The sequence below is a fragment of the Pezoporus wallicus genome, unplaced genomic scaffold (assembly GCF_028554395.1).
Source record: "Pezoporus wallicus isolate ANWC-B61680 ecotype Strahan unplaced genomic scaffold, APGP_CSIRO_Pwel_v1 contig_2871, whole genome shotgun sequence".
Classification (NCBI taxonomy): domain Eukaryota; kingdom Metazoa; phylum Chordata; class Aves; order Psittaciformes; family Psittacidae; genus Pezoporus; species Pezoporus wallicus.
Window position 1 is genome coordinate 1,627,141 of NW_026640775.1, and position 22,760 is coordinate 1,649,900.

A 22,760-nucleotide genomic window follows, 5' to 3' on the forward strand; every position below is an offset into this window, starting at 1 on the left:
TCCAGCATGGATTTGTCATATGTGCAGTGAAGTGACTGGTTTTTAGCTCAGATTCTGTTTGAGATCCACAGCAATCCTTGCGTTGCTTTGTCTCAGCTACTGACTTGCCTTCCGTTTCCTGTCTTGTGAATCTGCCATTGATGATTGATGCATAAAAGGGGGAGATTTGTCAACATCTATAAAAACTTAATGGGAGGTAGTAAAGAAGATGGCGCCATATTCTTTCCAGTGGTGCCCAGGGAAAAGAGAAGGGGAAATGGGCACAAAATGAGAAACACTACATTCCACGTAAAAACAAGAAAACTCCCTTTCTATTGCAATGATTGTCAAACACTGGAACAAGTTGCCTGGAGAGGCTGTGGAGTCTGCAGCCCTGGAGACCATGAAACTTTTATTAGCCATGGTCTTGGGAAGCCTGCTTTATGTGTCCTTGCTCAGGGCAAGATATCGGACTATGAGATATCCAGATGTGCCTCTCAGCCTCAATCATCCTGTGATAAGTTTGGTATCTGGCAGATGTCCTTAATAAACTTCTCCCTGCATGTCAAAGGGGAAGCCCAGGAAAGCATTCCATTTTGCCGCTTGAGCAGATGCTGAGGGCCAGTTCATCTTCATTGTGGCAGAGGAATGCAGAAGTAGGGATACAAGACAGGTTTTCAGATTTATATTTTGGGGTCAAAGTGGCTGATTTATATATTTTTTAAAGCAAGCAGGCTTGTCCATGCAGTGACGACCACATTGGGGTTTTTTTAGCTACTGAATTTTCTAAACCCTCCTCCGTACATAATTAGCTAAAAGCTGCTCTGGCTAGTTATTTCTTAGAAGGGAGACACAAGGCTGTAAACTTCTGTGTGAATATTTTCATTTATATATGCATTTGCATATATACTGCACATACACAAAAATAAGAGCGGGTTTTAGCACTACCAGGGAACCTTCGTGTTTTCCTCAGTGCAACATGCTATATGCTATAACACATACACTGGCTTTTGGGGCAATGCAGAGTACCCACATCAGGATCCCATCTGGTAGTTACTCCGACCAGCCCTTCTCACCTGCATGGACGTGGCAGAAGGTGGATTGACCTGTGGCATTGGAGCCACAAAGCTTGCAGGACAGTGTGTCTTTTGTATGTCTGGAGCTCCCCAGTTTCCACGTATCCTTTTGTTTTTCCCTACCCACTGACTGTGCTCTGACCAAGGCTCTCCACTCTCCCAGTCTTGCTCCTGAAACTCCTCACCAACTCTCACTACATATCTGTTTTGATCCGCCTGCCCTGTGACACAAAACGCAGTCAGGATAACAGGCTGGTCCATGTCATGGCTTAAGCACTTGGAATGAGGAATTACTACTGTCTACTCAAATCACTTACATTCCTCGGTGGATTTTATGCCTTACATTTTAGTGGATCTTCCGATACGTACAAGGAAAGAAAGTCTTTGGCAGACACCAGACTGCATTCCTATAGCAGAGTTTCACTACAACCATCATAAGCATTTCAGGGGGGAAGTAAGCAATCCCTAAATCCTGCAGAGGCAGAAGGGTGAACAGATCAAATGGATGTGAACATGGGGGAGAGCTGGGGCTGCGCGGGCTTGGTGTGCACATGCATGCAGAATTAGAGATTACACACCCTCATTCCCTATGTCTCTTTCCTGAGACATCATCCCTTTGGGAGGCACCTTCCTCCCCACCCACCCGCAGTGCTGGGATTGCTCTCTGGGAGAAAAGCATGGAGAAGGTCCAACTGGGAAGGGGATGCTGCTGTTTGGCTCTAAGGAGAGTTTCTACAACTGCTCTTCATAAGTGCTGAAGATACGATGCATATTCTTAGGCTGCAGACAGTGCTGACACTGAAGGTCCACATACCTTCACCTGTGTGAGTGCCTTTTGGTGCATCAGCTCTGATGGTATTTGGAACTGTGTATTGAATTCTCTTTTCAGAAGTGGTGTGACTTTAGCAAAAGCACATTTCTAAATTTTTCATCCCAGAAAAAAATAGCTCAAAAGCATGAACTCTCCAAAAACCAATGGAAGGAAAAAAATCATAATAAAACAAGAAGATACTATGTATGTAAGAAATTATTTTTCAAGTCATTCTTGCTGCTTCTCCAGGTCTCTTTACTCATAGTTTCTGAATGCTCGTGTGTGGCGAAGCTATGAGAACTGCTGTTGCTGTTCTTGAACTGCTTTTTGGCTTTCACTTGAAAAAAAACAAACCAACCCCCAAGCCTAAACATATACTGAATAAAAAATATGCAGTTATTTGATGAGAGACTAATATTACCTCTCATCACACATGGGCCTATCAGACTCTGTCTTTTGAAAGGACCACTTTGTGCAGCCCATGAAAATACCTCTTTAGGACGGGAAGTACAACGGACTTGGAATTCATGATTTGTATTACAATTATCTTCTGCGAGCGCCAAGTACAACTTTTTTCCTGACAATGCTGCCAATGGAGTCATAATCTATACCACAAGACTTTTCCAGAAGAATGTACATAGGAGTTCACTGAATAATCATTCCATGAAAATAAACCAGGCAGCGGGAACAAGTGGATGAGCTGTGTGAGAAGAATGTGTATCAGGCAGACAGACGGACCCACCTCATCACAGCAGGAAATGGTGGGAAGGAGACGGGTGGACAAACAACAGGAATAAAAGTTTAGATGAACCTTTTGGCCTCATCACTCCCCCTGCACTTTTTCCACCCCCCTCCACCATCAATGAGTCAATGCCAGGAAAGATGTCTCTGCATATATTAAAATGTCTTTGGGAAATGTCTGAAGGAAAGGTACCCCAAAGGTGGCAGGCCCTGTCTAAGAGCTGCTGTTTGCTTTCCTTGCTAGGTCTGTGCTCTCCTCTCTCCCTTGGTTGGTCAACACAGTGCATAGGACTGGAAAAGCGCACCAGAGCCATAGGTCTAACCCCTTGCTACTGCAGGCACCCTATCACCAAACCCTTTTGGAAACCAGTATTTATTAAAAGCAGCCATGTCTTCTTCAGCTTGTTTTGGCAGGATAAACAAACCCAACTCTTTCAGCCTCCTCTCATAAATCAGGTCTCCATGGTCATCCCAGTGACCCTGCTCTGCACATACTGCTTTGTGGGCATCTTTCTCCCAGACAGACAGTGAGTGTCCACTCATCTGGCCACCACCCACAATGTCACAGTCTATTCGATGGGCCTGGATTGTCCAGGTCTCAGCCTCAGCTTTCTTGCCCTCTTCTGTTTGTACCTGGATGTGCTAGGGATACGCACCCATGTGGCGTCCACGTTATACATGTGGCACACCTAGTGCCCAAGGAGCCCCTCGCCTTGGGTATGTTATGATCTATATGGGAAACTGCAGAGTCATATGAAATCCTTAGATCATGCAAAGCTTAATTTTCTCTGGGACAGGGCAGATTGGGTGTGGAAAGCTGCTGAGTTACTACCAGTTGCCTCTGGTGATGAAAAGCATTTGACGGAGCATAAGGCCTATGGTCTAATTCCTCCCCTTCCTGAAGATACTGTGCTTCCTGATGCTCTTCTGGCCAGTGAAAGACGGAGAAGACAAAAGTAAAATTAACTTTGGGAAACACTAAAAGCATGTGGTCATCTCCTGTGGCACTTCAAGATTCTTCTTTAAACTCAGCTTTAGAGCTATTTAATCAAACTTACACTTTTCATATGTAAAGGAATTTTTGTAGCATTTGTATTTCTAGAGAAAAGAACTGAATATATATATATACAGCAGTTCTCAAAGATAGAAATCATAAGACAAGTAAAAGCAACAGTATGAATCAAAATCTAAGAACCTTATTTTTAGCATAAAATAGGGATAGTATTTTTAGACTCAGCTGCTTCTTAAAGCTTAGGGGTTTACCCACACTGAGTAAAGCTTAAACCGTCAGGATTTTAATGGCAATAGGTCAAACAGATTTTCGCTTTTTGATCCGTGTTTCATTCAGTCTGAAAGAGTGTGACCAGCAGGTCAAGTGAGATGATTCTCCACCTCTACTCTGCTTTCATGAGACCCCGCCTGGAGTACACGGCTAAGCTCTGGGGCCCACAACACAAGAAGGACGTGGACCTGTTGGAGTGAGTCCAGAGGAGGGCCATGAAAATGATCAGAGGGCTGGAGCACCTCTCCTATGAACACAGGTTGAGAGCTGGGGTAGTTCAGCCTGGAGAAGAGAAGGCTTTGGGAAGACCTTAGAGCAGCTTCCAGTGCGTAAGGGGACCTGGGAAATCTGAAGAAGGTTTTCTTACAAGGCCATGCAGTGACAGGAGAAGGGGGAATGCTTTAAACTGACAGAGGAGAGATTTAGATTAGACATTAGGAAGAAGTTCTTTACTGTGAGGGTGGTGAGGCACTGGCACAGGTTGCCCAGAGAAGCTGTGGCTGCCCCATGCCTGACAGTGTTCAAGGCCAGGTTGGACGGGGCTTGGAGCAACCTGCTCTAGTGGAAGGTGTCCCTGCTTGTGGCAGGGGGTTGGAACTGGATGAGCTTTAAGGTCCTTTCCAACCCCAACCATTCCATGATTTTATGGATAACTATCATTGCTCTGGAAGGACTTGTAGTGAAAAATTATCCAAATAATCAAAATGAAATCCAAACTGCCTTCAAAGAAAAAAGGGGCCTGATTCACTTGCACTTGGTTCTCACCTCTCCAGCCCTCAATCAACCCCGCATCTCTCCCCCTGCAGTCAACAGTAAGAAGGCAATGCTGTGCATGCCTGGGTTTCAGTCTAGCGCAGCCAATAATAAGTCCCGCAGCCTCCAAAGCACCTTAATAAATATGTTTTGGGTGTTACACTGAAGATCAGAAGAAACAAAGATGGAAACAAAGTTAGGCTTCATGTTCATTTTAAGGGGTGACAGGAAACAGCAGAGGCTAGAAAGACTGTGCCCACCCTTATCCCTTACAACTCTCTCCCCTATTTACAGGTACCAGGCGGTGCCCACAGCATGTCTTGTCTATTGCTTTTCACTATTGGTAATGGACACAGCTGAACAGCAAGGACCTTGCGGTGGTACTAAGGTCATACAATTCATTTCTGTGTTACTGAACTATAAAACCTTCTTTGAGAGTCCATAAAATCTATTTTCATACAAACTGAGATTTACAGAAGCAGCTCCCTGAGAAGCAGGATGGCATTTGATAGTCTCTTCCCTGTAGATTACCCAGTATCTGAACTGAATTCACCTCTTGTAGTAACTCAGTATCTTGAAATTCTGCCTGTTTCTCCAATTTGGCTGAAATCAGCCAATGCCTTTGACAGTGTTGGGTGTGGGGGATAGATGGAGAGAGACAGCATGATCACATACGTCTTGCATTCCTTGGATGACAGCCAAGGGGGAGAGGCAGCTCTGAGAGCTGGTAGGGGTGTAGAACCAGATTAGATAAGTGACTTCCCACTGCTGAGAGAGGGAGAGGCAGTGCTGCTTTCAGCACTCCTGCTCCATTACAAATAAGTGATGTCATGACTTAAAGAAAAAAATCACCTACTATCCTGCACCGCTTCCCCCCAAAGACTTCCGAAATGGCTTGCTAAGAAAGAATAAAGACGTAATAGAGATGGAGATGAAAAAGGAAGAGAAAAAGTAACAAGGCAAACTCTCCCTTCAGTTTAAACCAACCACAGAGCATCCTGGAGGAATGGCAAAAAAATTAGCACTGTCAGAAAAACAGGGCAGTTGCTTTTTCCCAATGTGGTTTTTCAAGAGTACTTAACATTTGGATATTTCCTTTCACTGTTTTCTGCCATTCAAACCTTTTTTGCTATTTAGCTTTTCAGATTAAAAGTGTTTTTTTTTCCTATAAAATATAAAAAAACTTTCCAAAGGCAAACTGTATTCCTATTTGAGTCAATAACGTGTGGTTATCTGAGGCAGGATCAGATGGAAAACTGAAAAACTAAATGAACTTCCTGAGCAGACCAAGTGGCTTAAGGGGTGCTGGAGAGTCAAACCTTGATCTGATGCAGATATTACTCAGACCTGAACAGGGCTTGAGCATGATGGCACAGTCTATGTACCATTCATGTGTCAGTTACAGTATTGAAGACTGGTGAGCTAGGCATTTAAAGACAAGGGTGTGGACCAGTCTGGTAAATAGAGCTATTCCCTGCTTTTTTTCCCTGTAATGGATGAACATTCATTTTTCAGGTTGGGTGGGTCTGTGTTCAGCCACAGGGGACCTGTTCCACAACACTTTAGGCTCCTGGGCATGTTCTTGAGGAAGAAGAGAGGAAAGCTCCAGGTAATTAGGGTGGGAGCAAGGAAAGAAAATCGATTTTCGAGAAATACTGAGCAAGGATTGACTGGCAAGAAAAAACAAGGGGACAAAAAAACAGAGTTTGAAGAAAGAAGAGCCACTCTCTTGGGCTCAGTGATACGGAGAGGTCAGATTCAGGGACTGCCCATGATAATGCAGCTTCTGTGTTTCCCTTGACTGACAGTGATCCAGCTGGGGAAAGTGATCATCCCTTCTGCTTTTGAGGTCCGGGTGAGCCAAGAGCAGTTCTGTGCCCACTACTTGGAGGCTTGGCTGCCTGGTCTAAGGGGCAGGAGCAGTTCAAGGGAAGCAGGCAGGACCTCTGTTCATTGTTCCTCATCTGTCTTACCCACTGTGCTTTTCATTCCCTTGGGCAGAGCTGCAGACACTATGCTCAACAAGGAAAGCTGCAAGGGCTCTGGCAATGGTCCTCACCAGCAGGATTATACACCAGCCTTACAGTCTTTACTTGGAGCACTTTAGTGCCTCATCTCAAGCATGGACATTCAGCCTATGTGAAGGATTTCAAGCGACAGACTGGGAAAGTCTCCCTCAAAGGGTCCTTGGAAAAATGCGATAAGCTGCCCAGTGATGATGATGAGGGTCATTACTGGGTTTAAGCCATCAGGGATCAAGAGTCCACTTTGGTCTTTCTCCACTCACCAACCATTTAAAGATAGTTTCTTTATAAGGACTTCAAGTGCAGTAACATTCGAGAAGAAGGACTATAAGGGGAAAGGCAGAGGCTGGAGGTTTAGGAAGGAGTTAACAGGTCATTTTGAAGAGTGCCAGGTCTAGCTCTGAAGCTCACCCTGCTTTGAGCAGTGTAGTGGCTTAGATCAGAGGTTTGAAGGACAACTTTGAATTGTTACTTGATTTCATGCTTCTGTGTGAAAGGTGTGAATTTTTTTTTCCTTTCCAATTGTCTTTTAGAACATTTAGTGAAGGAGCCAGTAAAATAAAGACCTTGATAAGGAAGTGCAAGTGAGAATTGTTCTTCCTAATACCACCCAGTGGTGGCAAGTGTGATACCAATAAAAAGGAAAATTAAGTGTTCATAGTATCACAGTTGCAAAAATAACCTAACCAAAACCAAACTTGTTAACTTTTCCACACACAGCCTTTGATCAGAATATATGTGCTCATGTACAGTCGTAGGCAATGGGACAGCACCCCTTTGAAAGGAGAAGGAGCACTTTATCAAGGACAATGGGTCCTGAGAAAGTCTTCAAAATCACTGCATTAATAATTCTATACACACACATATGCACATGTGCACACACACACGATGCAGAATCAAAAGCTTTATGAAGACAGAAAAAAATCAGGTCATTCAAACAACGTTCAACACATTTCTTTATCCATCCAAGTAATTTTATAGCCCTAATGAGTATAAAGCAACCATATGATTCCTTCAGGATCACCAGTTCATCTCTACATCTCTCCTTATGCCTGCTTTCAAGTTAGGTGCCTGCAAATGATTATTAATAAGCATTTCTACTTTGACAACAGCATCCAAAGTTCCAGTCAATACTGGGACTTCATTTTGACAGACTGCACCAACACAGAGAGAAGGGGACAGACCCAACATCAAGAGTTTTCAACTGAAATGAATGGCTGGTGAAGGCTAAAAGAGAAACGGGGAATTTATTCAATGCCCTGCACAGCACATCAGAAAACAGGCATTGAACCTCCTTACTGGTTATGGACTTTCAACAGATTAAAAGATTTTGCCATATGTAGTTGGTTTGCATACTTCAGTCAAAGGTTTTAGGCTTAAATCAGGGTAAGTCAGAAGACTTGTATAGATCTCATGTGGAACATAACATCACCATGTACTGTTGTATACTGGCTTTACACTTTTTCAGACATAGATACAGAGCTGTGAGGTAGTCTTCTAATGGAAGAAATTATAATCCCATCACCAGAATAGAAAATTGTATTTTAAGGTGAAATAGCAACTGATTCTGCAAAGGTAGGGAGGATGAACCGGTGGCCAATTAAGATATTTTTGTTTATGGCTTCCACAATTCCATAAAATGGACGTATCTTAAGGCTCATTAGTTCCTTTCTTCAAGAAAGAGATATCCACAGATTGTCTGTGATCAAAACCTCAGTCCTGTCCACACACATTTCTTGTAGCCAAATTCATTTGTTACTGACCTGTTCCACTCGGATATCAAATTCTCCATTCACCTTCTTCCCCTGGAAATATTTGGCCCTGCAGAAGAAATGAGAGAGACAAACATGGTAAAAGAAGATTTTTGGCTTTCATTACATACTGTTTTGCTTCTGCATTTCCCTCTTTGCTGAATAATTTCTATCCGGGTCACAGCATGTTTTCCTAATTCCTATCTTCTTTCAGCTTTCTGTTCTCCAAAAGAAACCCTCCAAGCCAGATGAAAACCACATTGGAAAGTTCCTTCAAGGCTTGTGACTTTTTCATTTTATTTTCAAACTGAAAACCAAATGCTCTCCTAATCTTTTCCAGAGCAAAGATTCTAATAGAGTATTCCTTGCTATGTCTCATTTAATACTCCATCTTACTCTGTAAAAGAAGGAAAGCAACATGTGGCACAACGTTAGAAACTACTTCGGACTTTGAGCAAGGATTTTTATCATCATAACTAACTACTTGTGAAGCCTATTCCCTTGCTTTATTGCTACAGAGCTGCTTTTTGATTCTGTTTGATTTTCCACTGCTGATTTAGAAAAACAGTATCTGCATCTACAGTGTTACTAATGAAGGATCTCTGTGTTTGCTTTGGAGCTGAAGAGTGTCAAGAGAAGGACATATACCTTCCACCACTCTGCTCCTATCTGCCTACGCTTTGCAGACAACAAAGTACTTTCAGAAGGACTGGTTGTTTATGATAGGGAAAGGCTGACAGTAGTGCTTGAGAAAAAAAACATAGGAAAAGGACAGGCAGTTTTAGCTTTTTTATTCGTATTTGTGTATAATTCTCCTTATATTGAATAGTCAGCAGGGAACTTGCCAACGTAATTTCCACTGTGAATATGTCTCCCCAGTTCTTCCCCTCACCAAACAAGCTCGACAGAAGAAAATATGAATTTATTTTCTCAGATCTCCCCCCTAAAACTTCAGGAAGACCATGTAGGTTCCAAAAAGCTGTTCTATTTGGAAACCCTTGAAAACACAGTTCAGCCCTGCAAGAGCTGTTTCCAGAGACAAAGTAACTCTCTGCATTCTGTTTCCAATTGGCAGAGAGAGGACAGAATAAAGAAGTAAGGGAAAATGAGGGGAAGCCGGCTTTGCTCCCTGTTTTATAGTATTAGCAAAAAAAAAGAAGAATCTGGCTCACATTTTTACTATGTGTCTGTTTGTTCCAATTAAAAAAAAAAAAAGAGGAGGGGCAGTAGGAAGGCAATTTTCCCCATGGCTGAAACACACCAGTTTTTAGCTGCATGCTCCCCTCCCCCGGGAATGTGACATGTAAATAAAAACCTGTTTTGTCATTCTGGCTCAAAACCAACTCAAAACTTTACATTTTATTAAAAACAAAACAAATCGAAGCAAACCTACATAAAATAATTCCAAAAGTTGTCTGCTTCATTCTTATTAGGATATCTGAAAGCTGTATCAGGCTTCCCTTCTCAGACAGCCCATCCATCAGCATGGTGGTGATAAGACCTCTGTACAGAGATCAGTGGGGGACAGCGTAGCAGCCAGGTGTGACCAAGACCAAATGACTCAAACGACCCTGTCCGGTATGAAAAGCAGAGCTGTGGCCATTTTTTATCTCTTCCTTGAATTTATGAGTGTTGCCTGAAAAAAAGGAGCTCAGCAGACAAGCAGAGACATCATGCCTCTAACAATAAACAGGAACGCTAAATGCACTTAATAATTCCATCGTATTTCTGGAGGCTTCGCTCTAGAGGGCCTGGCAACATTCCTTGCTCCTAAACACTGGGGATATTGCTGGAATCAGTGACTTCTTGAAAACTGGAGTACGCTTTAAGTGGGCCCACAGGAACTGGTCTGAAATTTGAGGCACACTATTCACTGGTACAAGCTTGTTTTTATTCCCAGCACACTCATAATGTATACTACTTACCCCCATTTATGAAACACACTTCCTCCCTCTATGGCCTTTCCTCTTTGCTGACCAGCTGGTTGCAAACTCCTTAGAGCTGCTTTACTTCAGCTTGTAATGAAGTGTGATTAACCACAGTCTTTAGCCCAGCAAAGAGGCTTCCACTGCCTAGTGTAGGAAATTAGCCTTCACATGGTTAATAATGTCCTCTCTCCCATCTCTACAGTACTGGCTCTACTCATGGGTGATCACACAGAGAGGATATCCAGAGTAAGGAGTCATTGGAATAGAGCAAGGGATCTCAACTTAAGCACTATATGATCTTCTTTCCCTCTTCCCACACAGGTTGTCGCATCCCATGTCTCAGATAACTTTCTGTCAACAGCACAATATATCACTTTCTTTCAAAGAAAGCCCCCCAGGAGGGTTAACCTGCTCTGAGTGTCTCTGAAGACTACAGGTGCTAAGCAATTTGCAAACAAATATTTTGGTCAGCCCATCATTTTGACACGGCCCAGGGTAGGAATGAAACATTTCTTACTGAAGCACCTCTGGAGTGAGGTTTTCAATTCACAGCTGGGGTTTTGGAGCCCCTGGGAAGTAGAGGCTATCATGTTGAAATGAAAAATGGCTTTAGACTCACCCTGGAGCCCTGACATTTCAAGCAAGTTGGAATCATTGCTGATGTTGTGGAAACATCATAATGCCTCTGTTACAAGAGGGAATCTTTTGGTTAGTAGTGCACAATGTGTGAAATGGCTTATGGTTCCTATGGTGGACATGAGATGGAAGAAAGGAAGATTATGCTGTTCTGCTGGGGATGCAAGAGAAAGGTAGATTGATGTTTCTGGTAGGTGAGACTGTGCAAGCCATTTGTAAGATGCTTTCTGCCCCAAAACCACCTGTGCAAGGCTCTTCCAGACCTCTGCCTAGGAAGTGACATGCTCCAGGGCTATCTAGTGATCTTGCAGTGCAGCAGGGGAGTGGCACGCAGAAGACCAGTCAAAAGCCTTTCTGGGGAGCCTCAGAAGTGTCCCCATTCACCTCTAGCATAGCCAGTTGCTAGTGATCAGAGGAGCAGCTCATTGCCCTGGGATGGGGGCTGTTTGTCCCCCCAGCTTGGGACACTGGGCAATGCAGTGGCCCTACAAACCTACCCCCTCTCCTGGGCAGCCTGCAGCACTGACCACTGCTTGGCTGCCCATCCCTTTATTATCAAACATGTCAGATGTTCAAACCCACCATAACACAGAGTTATAATTTGTTAGGCAGGGTGCAGATGGGATGGTGTGGTTGCTGTGATCTCAGTAAATTAGCATGTAAACATGTTTGACTGAAGAAAACTGCACAGCCATGCTCAAGAACCGTTCCTGGGTAGGATTTACAGTGCTAGGCAATGCATGTAAATGTAGCTGCATTGGCTGGGAGGGAGGAAGCACCATAATAAACAGCAAAAGGCTGTTTCTTTTCCAGGGAGAAAGCTTGCCTTGAATCCTTCTCTCTTTGTGATGGAAGAAGCCACATGCTCTGGAAAAGGACATATTTTCTGGGTGCAAGAGCATCAAACAAACTTCTGCTTTCTGCCTCAGCCCTGACATGATTACAGGGCCACAAGAAACCCGATGACTCTTCTTATGAAGTAATTTGGAAAGAATAAAAGCTTATTTTCCAGAGCTGCCATGAAACAGGCCCCGTCTGCCTCAGCGACTGTGGCATATACATAATTCTCTGTCACATACAGAGTGCATCCTTAATAGCAGAAAGGAAAAATAAATGTTCAATTTATCTCTGGTTACTTCATAAGGGATAATTCACACAAAGCCCATATATAACATTAGTTCCTTTAGGTGTTTGCAAATCATCTGTCTGAGCAAGGCATGCCATCACTGACCCAACACTGCAAACACATTTGTAAGACACTTGAATACCAGAGTTTATCCCTCCGGGTGTCACTGACAGCTGGGACAACTTGTACTGTGCCTGTGTGAGGGGTGCCCAAATCAGCATGCTCCCCTGCTCCTTCCTACTAATGCCCCTAGTCTGCAAACACATGGATTCACTCCTCATGGGTGCAAATTTTCCTGTCAAAGCCTCATGTGTCACAAGGCCAGGGGAGGTAAAGCTGGGCCAGAGGGCTACAGGTACAGGAGCTGGGGCCAGCCTGCATTGCCGTGCTGGTCCTGTGTCATGGAGGAACATGCAGAAGAGAGTAAGGGCTGGAGTAAGGGCTGCCCAGGATCAGCAGCAAAGGGCGAAAACTCACAAGCTATGTCTGTTGGGTGAACACAGATCGTCTAGCAGTTTCTCTCTGTATGATAAATAACTGGTTACATCTGCCTTGTGCTTTTTCTGCTTTAAAACAAAAGTTGGTGCAATGGGTGCTCAACCCACCAGCCAATAAACATGTTTAGCACAGGAATCCAGGAGAAGCTATTTCCGCAGAGATTGTACTGTCTCTTCTGGAGTTATTTCTTTTCTCTTCCCTCTGCTTTTTTGACTTCTGGTGCAAAGCAGCATATCCAAGGTGTTTAAGAGGACTGCTTCAGTGTTTTCCCCTGTATCTGTGGGAAAGAGAGGCATCAGGGATGCAGCAGGGGACTGCACAACTTCTAGCACGCTGGGAAATGCTATGCACAGGTGATGAATAGGAGAAGATGCAGGTACAATTACAGCAGGTATTACAGCTTGTTACCTGACTGCAGCAGGTATCAAGCATTGGCTAAAGAAAGTGCCCAGGGAGCTCTTCCCCATATACAGTGCCACTAGACAGCTGCCCGTGTAAGAGGTGCAGAGCACTGGCCTCAATATTGGGAAGGGAGTAGCCAGGAAGGACAAGAGACCTGAAGTGATTGTGATGGCCTGGAGGAGTGCTGTGATTCATTAGCTGGGTGAAGCAGAAGTTATGACAGGTAATACAGCTTTGAAGACAGGCTGGTATTTTGTATTAAATTCATGATATTCCTTCAGGTATCCTGTAAAATGGTTTCTGTATAAAGCAATTTTCTAGGACAGGAAGAGATCAAGGAAATCAAAGAAGTATAGCTCAAATCTTCTTGTGAGAGACCTCAGTGGAGCTGATGTAGCAAATGTCATTGCAATTGCTTGTAGTATGTCTTGATAACTGGGAAGCCATCCTTTAGATGAACAAACAAACCTGAGCCCAAATCTCCTGCGGTGTGAATGAACCCAGGCACTTTTTAGGGCATCACTGTCCAACAGAGGCCTTCAGCTACAAACTTAGCAGCAGGCTTGTGGCTTCACCCCAGAAATGGGCTCAGTATCACTGCACGTGTGCCAAAGAGGGTCACTGGGATATTGTAATAGCTAATTTCTCCAAGTCCTCTGACTGAGCTTTTGCCTTTGGAGCAAGACATAACAAACAAAGAAAGCCAAGCCACACTTTGGATGGAGACCACTTCTCATCTGGAGTGGGGAGCAGCCTTTTCCACTCTGTGACGAGGCCAGAGCAAAACACACTGAAGACAAGAGGGGAAACATGCAGGACTCTTGGGGAGAGATGGGCAAGGGAGTGGGTGGACAAAAGAGTGAAAGAAATGGGGAAGAAGAGACCTGGGTAAATAAACCAAAAAGGACCCATGGGTAAATTCTGGAATGATCTGGATTATTCCCCTGGAATCACATTACACATATTTCTCTCAAGCTGCTTGGGAAAATAAGGCATGCAATTTCTTTCTGGATCAGCCTGGAAAAGGTGAGGCTGAAGCCCCCTGGATTGGGTGTGGGGTACCTCGGGGCAGGAGGGGAGGGGGTTAGCCACTGTACGAAATCCCCGTGTCAAAGGGCCTGGGGGCCCAAGTGATGCACAAGGCACTCACTGTATGTCTGCATTGTCTCCTTCGTAAAAGGGGCTGGGACTGGGAAAAAGGAGACAGTTTCCAGGATACTGGCCAGCAGCCGCTGGAATGCCCTGACCCCCCCAGCCCCTATGCTCTATAAAGGCAGTGAGGAGGGGAGGGGAAGAGGGAGGAGAGATGTGTTTGTGCCCTTTTTTCTTCAGGGGTGAAAACAAGGAAGGTTTTCCTTTCAGGAGCCAGCCCTCAACCCCTTCACCACTTTCCTCCAGTTTAGCAATTCTCAGCAAATAGTAAGGGCTTCTGAGATGGTAAAGTCCTGACTGCCAAGGGCATAGGGAAAACTCACTCCACAAATGCTAAGGTCTGCAGCCTACTGGAGCTTTTGTCCACATCTGCCTCAGCCCAGAGGCCCTTATGTTCAGCTGTGGGATGGACTGGTTGGTAGTTAGTATTTATTCTGTAGGAGTACCTTGGGCCAGGGGTTGTGGGGTGTCAGGATGCTAAAGATGGTGTATAGGCATGATGGATGTGTGATTCAACACCTCAGAAAGCAAGGTCTGAATTGTAGGTTAAATGGACCAGAGGCAAGTGCAGAAAGAAGGAAAGGGTACCTACATTCTACAGGCAGACAGTGAGGGACAAAGAGGTAAATCTAAGATATAGGTTGGATAAAAACTAACTACATTGATACGTTTCCAGGAGCTCCACAGAAGTTTCATCTCCATCCTTGGAGTGCAGTATTACTGCACTCATCTGTGTTCAGATCATCTTGCTCTCAATGCTGTCTTGCTGGAGCCACCGATGGAGAGCCAGCTCAGCTGTTCTGCAGGTAGGTCTTTGGTGTCCAAGGTAACGCTGTGGGAACAGACTGCCTTTGTTGCCTTCTGGGAAGAACCAGAAGACCCATCCCGCTCTTGTTACCGTAAAATACCCCTGAGGCATTATTAGTTGTGGGATCACATAAAGGGAAGAAACGCCTCTTCTGAATAGGTCTGTATCTGTCTGTGGTATGGTGGTTGGTTTTTTTTCTTGATAGAGGAAGTGCTCATGGTGAGGTCCTTGATAGGTCTGAGGTTCCACTCTCCGAGGCTGTAAGGATTTTCTTGGCTTGAATGCACACAGAAAGAGAAACTTTGGGGTGGGAAGGGAGAAGGATTTTTTAAATTGTCTTTTGTGAGTCCTCCCTTTCTCTAAGGGAACTGAAGGGTTGTTTTCGAGGGAGACCTGAGCTGGCAAACCACCAGCACTTTAGCTATCACAGACAACAACCATTCAGGCTGCACTTCCTATTCAAGGAACTATGGAGTCCCACACAATACCGGCCTCCCAGCATCTTCCTGTGCCACCTCCTGCTTGTGAAACGGGGCTACTCAAAGCCATCCCTCCCCAAGAGAAGAAGCACTAGTTAGTGCAGTGCTATTGCTTTTGGGCACAGCTTTTTTGTGCTTCCCTGAGCTGTCAGGATAAGAAGAACACTTTGCTGTGGGTCTGGTCCCCCACCTCCAGCTACATTGCAGTCACATTCCTCCTGGCCACAAAGACCTGAGGTGGGTGGGGAGTGGAGGTGGGAGTTTGCTTTAACTACAACATGAGACAGCAATTTTATTTTGCGTATTATCAAAATAGTACATTGCTGGAACATTTCTACATTGCTAAATCTAGATGGTATGGCCTGGAGCTGCTCGCAAGGGGTATCATTTTGTTCAGGATTGTGCAATGTTTTATTCCAACCCGCTTCTGCCCTCCATGAACTTGAGGAGCAGGGGAACGGGGCTAACTTGAACCAACACTGAGGCAGGGCTGCTGGCTTTTGAGCAGAAGAAATCTGGCTCACAAACCTTGAGAAATACATCTCAAGGATTATTATTATTTCATTTTTTTAATATGTACAGGACTAGTCAGGACATTCTGAGGTTAATTTCTGTGCATTTATAGGAATTCTGGTAAAGCAATTAAGGTCCCAGATTTGACTTGCATTAGCATATTTATAACCTGGTGGGGAATGTTTTCCATATTGCTTGCGTCTATTTTTGTAATGATACTAATCCTTTACATTTCTGTATCACCTTTCATTTAGGAGGACTAGATCGCAAGCTGCTTTACATATGCAGGATGAAAATACAGGCAGACATGATGGTGACATACCTAAGAGAGACTGGAAAGCAATGTGATATATACAACTTATTGAATATTTTTGACATCCTTATCTGCTTTTCATCCTTATGCCTGTGTGCTAGGCAATACAGAAACCCTTCATGTTGCTTCCAAGCACACACATATAACATACCCATACACACACGTTTAACACAAACTTGCCTCCTCTTTCCCTAAAGTAGAATTTTTACCCTCATGTCGCACTTGGCACGAATCATTCAGTCTTGGATAGACATGGCTAAATGATAAATATGTAAGCAAGTTTTTTAGCAAGATTAGTGAAAATGTAAATTTTACCTGTGAGTTTTTTCAAATTATAGTAGCACAGTTGCACAGAAGTTGTGAAACCTTAAAAGGTAACCCCTGGATAATAAAAGCTAATTCATAACCATTTACTGTTAGTCACCACCATGTTAAATTATTTTGGGCTTCTTATCAGGAGATACAGACAAAACTGCAAATTTAAACTGCAAATTTAAACTGCAAATGCCTGAGGTCAAACTTGGAGAATAAATTCTGAATAATAGTAATAATAATAATAGTAAATGATAATGAAGTCTGAAGCCAAAAGCTAATCCAAAACTTCCCATTGTATTTAAATGAGTTAAGGACAGAAATAATTCTCAGAGTGGGAGCCTTAGTACATCATCTTCAGCCTAGCAAAACCATGAAATTATACTTACTGAATATTTTTAAAAAGGAATTCCTTCCAAAAACGTAGGATTTAGGAAGTCCCATGTTACCAAAATTCAGTATTAGACTGTTATTATTTGACCAATTATGTGTTTGTACAAATGCTATTTAAGGCTCAATATTGGCATGTACTATTGGAAGTAAAAATAGTTTTATTTTAACGAAAAAATTATTAATAATTTCCTCTGAACAGTGTAAAACAGTAATCCTGATGAGTCAGTCCATAATTAGACCTGAATCATGACATTGCTGTTATAAAAAGAACTATTTCAGATGTATTAAGAGGATTCCATTCATTAATCACAATTTTTCTCTTCCTTCATCTTTAAATTTTTGGAGACAGTTTGTTCAGGCAGTTTTGGCTGTAAAATAAATGGGAAAACAACAATACAATTCTGCGTCTCCTAAAATATTCTCTGGCTTTTTTTTCCTATGAAACATGACACAATCCTCGCGGGCAGAATGGCTGCACACAGTGCACATGTATTTTGTACAAGACAGCATGTAACACCGTTAGCACTTGAAATGGCATGAAATCTGGACAAAACACACCAGTGGCTTGGAAAAGCAACATGAGGTATTTCACAAATGCAACTAAGATACCTAACAAATACAACAAGAACCACATTGTTATGCTGTCTGGTCCAGGAAGCAATGCTTTTATCACATGTTGTTAATAGGAGCCTTAGCTGTGCTTGATCGCTTCCCAAATAAGCTGTTTAAACATGAAGCATTAGACTAGAATGCTGAGCAGTTTTGCAGAGGAAAGGGGTTAACAATTCGGAGTATTAAACCCTGTTTGATCCGCTGAGAAATTCAATGCAGCAAGAGCATGATTTTACTTAATAGCATGTCAGGAGAGGAGGTTGCCAGAGGTAGGATGTTTTCCTCCTGGCTGAGGTTAGGCTGCCGGAGCTGGCCCATCTGCCATTACATGGAGTCCTGCCATTCCCCTTCCCCATGGTCCCACTCCCTTTTGCTGTGTGTTTGCACATGTGTGTGTGTATTCACATCTGAGCTCCCCTTTCTTTCCTGGCAGCTGCTGTAGGTGTGTTGTAGATGCATTTTTGGAAGCCTCCCAAGGCACAGATACTCCCGGCCCACAAGAAGGTGCCTCATTCTCCAGGTGGAGGCCTCCCAGCTTAGGTACCAGTAATTACTGAAGAGAAGCAGAGTTTTTCCCTAGTGTGCTGACGCACAGACACATTCACTGCTGTGGGTGCCTCTGAGGGCTGGCTGTTAAAACCACGAGTACAAGGGAGCCATACAGACAGTGTTTTCCTTTTGTGCATACTCTGAATATCACAGATCCATTTTGTGCCTCCTTGCAAAGCACTAGAGACATGACTTGGAGAAGAATCACGGAATCGTAGAATAGTTAGGGTTGGAAACGACCTTGAGATCATCCAGTTCCAATCCCCTGCCATGTGCAGGGATACCTCACACTAGACAATGTCACCCAAGAGTCCATCCAGCCCTGCCTTGAACACTGCCAGGGATGGAGCATTTATCAGTTCTTTGGGCAGCCTGTTCCAGCGCCTCACCGCCCTCACAGTAAAGAACTTCTTCCTTATGTCTAACCTGAACTTCCCCTATTTAAGTTTTAATCCGTTACCTCTCCTCCTATCACTACAGTTCCTAATGAACAGTCCATCCCCAGCATCCCTATAGCCCCCCCTTCAGATACTGGAAGGCTGCTATGAGGTCTCCATGCAGCCTTCTGTTCTCCAGGCTGAACAGCCCCAACTTCCTCATCCTGTCTTCATACGGGAGGTGCTCCAGTCCCCTGACCATCCTCGTGGCCCTCCTCTGGACTTGTTCCAACAGTTCCATGTCCTTTTTATGTTGAGGACACCGGAACTGCACACAATACTCCAAGTGAGGTCTCACAAGAGCAGAGTAGAGGGGCAGGATCACCTCCTTCGACCTGCTGGAGACACTCCTTTTGATGCAGCCCAGGATATGGTTGGTTTCTGGGCTGTGAGCGCACACTGAAGCCGGCTCGTGTTCAGTTTCTCATTGACCAACACCCCCAAGTCCTTCTCCTCAGGGCTGCTCTGAGAAGGATGGAAAATTTGTCAAAACGTTGCCACTTTAACAGAAAGCTGGTCGAGTTCCATTACTTTTAATAGAATGTACCTTTCTTTTACTGCTGCTAATGCAGAAAGCAGCTGATCATATTCTGTGGGGCTCACATTATTTTTCTAATACTTTGTCTTTGGAACAAACCAGAGCATATTGCATGTCAAAAATGGTGAGGATTTTATGGAGGAAGACAAGACATGGATTCCCAAGGATTCTTTTTGCTTCCTCTAGACCTCTGAGAGAAGTTGAGTGCTATACTATACCAGCAGACACATAGGTGCTTCTTAAAAACACAAAGGATTGTCATTTGTCACTTTAAAGTGCATTCAGTATGCACTTTGGGTTGTTAGACCATTTCGTCATGCGCTTGTGCAACACCTCATCCACAGTTGCAGCTCTTTGCTGTAATACAAACAGTGATGATAAATTAATGTCTGTCTTGGCAATATTGCTACAGTATCCAATTATGAGAAAGTGTTTTCATTAGAGAAAAGAAATCAAATGGCAGATTCCGCTGTCTCTCACCCTTCCTGTCTGTGAACAAGCTAGTCCTTGTTGTAAAGCTCATATAACTTGACATGGGGGAGGAAGCATTGTGGAAGCCCCCCCTTAAAATAAAGGTAGCTCTTAAGTAGTTATTTCTTGGGATCTTTTCTAGTAGAGGTAACTATTTCAAAAGTAGAAGAAAAGGGTTCCTAGAAAACCAAATCAGTAATTTCACAAGTAGCAAGAGCCTGAGCAGGCAGAGGTGTAATGCGTTGCAAACATGATTCTTCTTTTGAACCCAAAATTGCTGGCACAGAAGTAACTATATGCTGTTGTTCACCTTCTGAAGTCTGGGACTGCCTCCCTATGTGATACAGAGTAGACAGCCAGAATCCCTGGATAACCAGCTTCTATAGCTGTGCTCTCGCAAGGCAAACACTGATGCCTTGGGCTGATCACATAACACTGTGGCTGAGAGCAAGGAGATGACTGGCATCACTCAGAAGTACCTTACCAAGAATAAACATCCATGGAGCCACTGCTCTCCAGAGCTGCTCTCAAGGGCTCACTGAGTTTCCTGGAGACACAAAAATTGACTGCCAAGTAGCACTCTTGGCATCCAGGAGTGGTTGCATTGGTACTCTCTCTCAGAGAAGAACACGTGCTACCTTTAGGCTGGCAAAGCTTCTAGGCATGTGTTTCTGCCGATGCTACAGAGAGCCATGGAAATCTGTGGCTGGCAAAGGTTAATAATGTTGCTTCATTTGTTTTCATGTCATATATATGTCAGGATACGGTCCTGAATGCACACACTAATTTTGTTCAGTGCCCTTATAACCTTAGAGAGAATGAAGCAGGGAGCCTTTGCAAGAAGCATTATTTGACATCGGCAAGCCTGTAGGATAGAGGCAGAGAGCTGAGAGAAATGAAAGGTGTCCCACATAATGTGTAGAAACTGCTAAGTTATAGACAGCAGAGGGATAGCCAAGACAGCAGGATGCATGGAGTGCTTACAGACGAGTGGAGGAGTGAAGACAGCACGGGTAGCCATACTTCCTCTTTATATCTCCCAGCTGCTGCTCCGTGGGCAAGCTCAGCTCTCAGAACACGAAGTCTGCATGACAGAACAGCAGTTGGGAGATACAAAGGCAGGGATTTGAATGCAGTGTGTATTTTAAAACATGAAAAGACTGCAAGAGTCCAATCCCTCCTTGTCCTTTCCCCTGCCCAGGCTACCTTCAGCTCCATTAATCTCAAGGGAAAACTAAATTGGCCTTTGAGCTAGGGCTTTCCTCTCTGGTTACCGTGCTTGGACTAAGCAGTGCAGGCTAACACACGGACGCTGGAGCTGTGCATTAAAGGCACTCCCATCCCCAGCTGGAGGATGCTATGTTAAGGGACTGCCACCTGGCAGCATCTTCAAGGAACTGCAAAAACGCTAATGAGAGACCGAAGCTGGTGAGCATCAGCCTCCTGTGAGGCTTGTGGGTGTAATCACCTTATCAAGGAGTTTCCAGCTCAGTTAAAAAGTTGCTTTTCCTTTGAGAATAATCCCACTGTTTTCCCTCTCTTAATTCAAATTGGCTGAGGAAGCCTGAGCTGGTTGTGCTCTGTGCTCTGAAAGCTAAGCTCTTGCTTTGTGAAGATACACCCAGGGAGGAAGATCCCACCTTGTCCCCACTCTCCTGGACAGCAGAGAAGACCAAAGGTGAAAACTTCACCGAAGAGTGTTATGAGATGAAAAGAACAATAAAATAATGTCACTTGGTCAAGACCTGGTAACCCAAATTCTTTCACTTTGAAGTCTTCAGTACAGTCCCCTTGCCTGTGCTATCCTTTCCTTTTTTCTGTGTTTTGACAGGCTGGCTGATGAAACGATCATCTCCTTAAATACATGCTCTGGATTTTCCCCCAGAAAAGTCTTCTTTCAGCCCGTTTGCCTCATGCTTTCTAAAACAGTCAACTTTGAAAAGGAGCACCCAGCAAGCAGCAATTTCCACAGCCTTTCAGTGCACTTCAGTTTTCCTGCCCTTTGGGAATTGTCCTCTGCTGCCCAATATCACAGGTAACAAACTTCCAAACTTTTATTTGTAAAGAGACACCTGCATGTACAAGACAAATCTAAGGTTTATCTGATTCTGAGAGCCTTTTACCAATAGCCGCTCTGTTTAGCAGGTGAAGGGCGCTTGGCTAGTGAATGAACTCCAATCATTGCTATTAGTAGTAGTAAGCTTGGCTTATCTCTTCATAATTTACGTACAAATTTGCATACAGAGAAAAGCCCAAGAGAGATGGAAAGCTGGAGAGGTTGAGTCCCTTTTCATTTTTTGGAGCCAACACAAACAGCAGGCTAAGGTCCTGACCCACATCACTGACACACCTTCAGTGGTGACCTCTTAGGACCATTGCTAGATGTGACAGTTCAACTAAGCTTGGTCATATTTTGAGGCTATGAAGAAGTTTGCCAATGAGTATCAAATGAACATTTTTTTCAAGAAAGATATGATAAAAGCCTACTCTGGCATTTATGCAAGTCACCAGACACTGACCTGGGGCCAGAGTTTGTGACCTAAATATGCACCTACCCTGCATATGCCCTGTGCTTCCCAGATCCCTCTTATCCCCCAACCCCGTGGAGCTGAGTTCAGCAGGGGGGACCGTGATAACTCACCACTCTGTGTGCGCATCATCAATCACTAGGAGGATCTTGGGTTTCTGTGCCACAGGAGGTGTGGGGCTGGCTGAGTGATCAATCAGTCCTGCAGCCGCTTGAGTGGTTTGCTTCATGGCACTGGAGATGGAGCTGAAGATGCTGGCGCCAGTAGAGGAGGAGTGCGTGGGCTGCGGTGGCTGAGGATGCTTTCTCTCCATAGCAGGAGAAACCGGGGAGCTCGTGGAGCTGTCAGGGCGCTGCAAGTCCATCATGTACCCATTGGGCAAATTTGCCACGAAACTACTGTCCGAGAGACGCCGCCGGAGGAAATTCATTGTTGCAGCGTTGTGTGGAAACCTTCTCAGCAAGAGTAGGGCTGAACAACAGTGTCACCAGTCCTGGGGAATGTTTCTGTGTGTGTGTAGGTACCTCCTTGCAGTCCAGCCAGGCAGGCTTTCCCCCTTGAAATCCTGGTGGAGATATACACCTTAGTTTTTCAGCTGTATTTTCTTTCTCTCCTGTGGGAAGAGAATTAAAAACATGTATGTGAGAT

General features: G+C 44.2%; 1 protein-coding gene across 3 annotated transcripts in view; it reads right to left on the minus strand.

Annotated features, from left to right (window-relative positions):
- Positions 1–22,760, minus strand: part of SYN3 (synapsin III) — a 199,204-nt gene that overhangs the window by 156,606 nt on the left and 19,838 nt on the right. For all 3 annotated transcript variants that reach the window (XR_008973631.1, XM_057420473.1, XM_057420474.1), the window contains exons 2-3: positions 22,226–22,725; positions 8,430–8,487 (exon numbers count right to left, since the gene is read on the minus strand). Coding sequence is in view for 2 of the 3 variants with exons in the window: in XM_057420473.1 (XP_057276456.1) it covers positions 8,430–8,487; positions 22,226–22,542 (375 nt within the window). In the remaining variant the exon portion in view is untranslated. The remainder of the gene's footprint in view (positions 1–8,429; positions 8,488–22,225; positions 22,726–22,760) is intronic.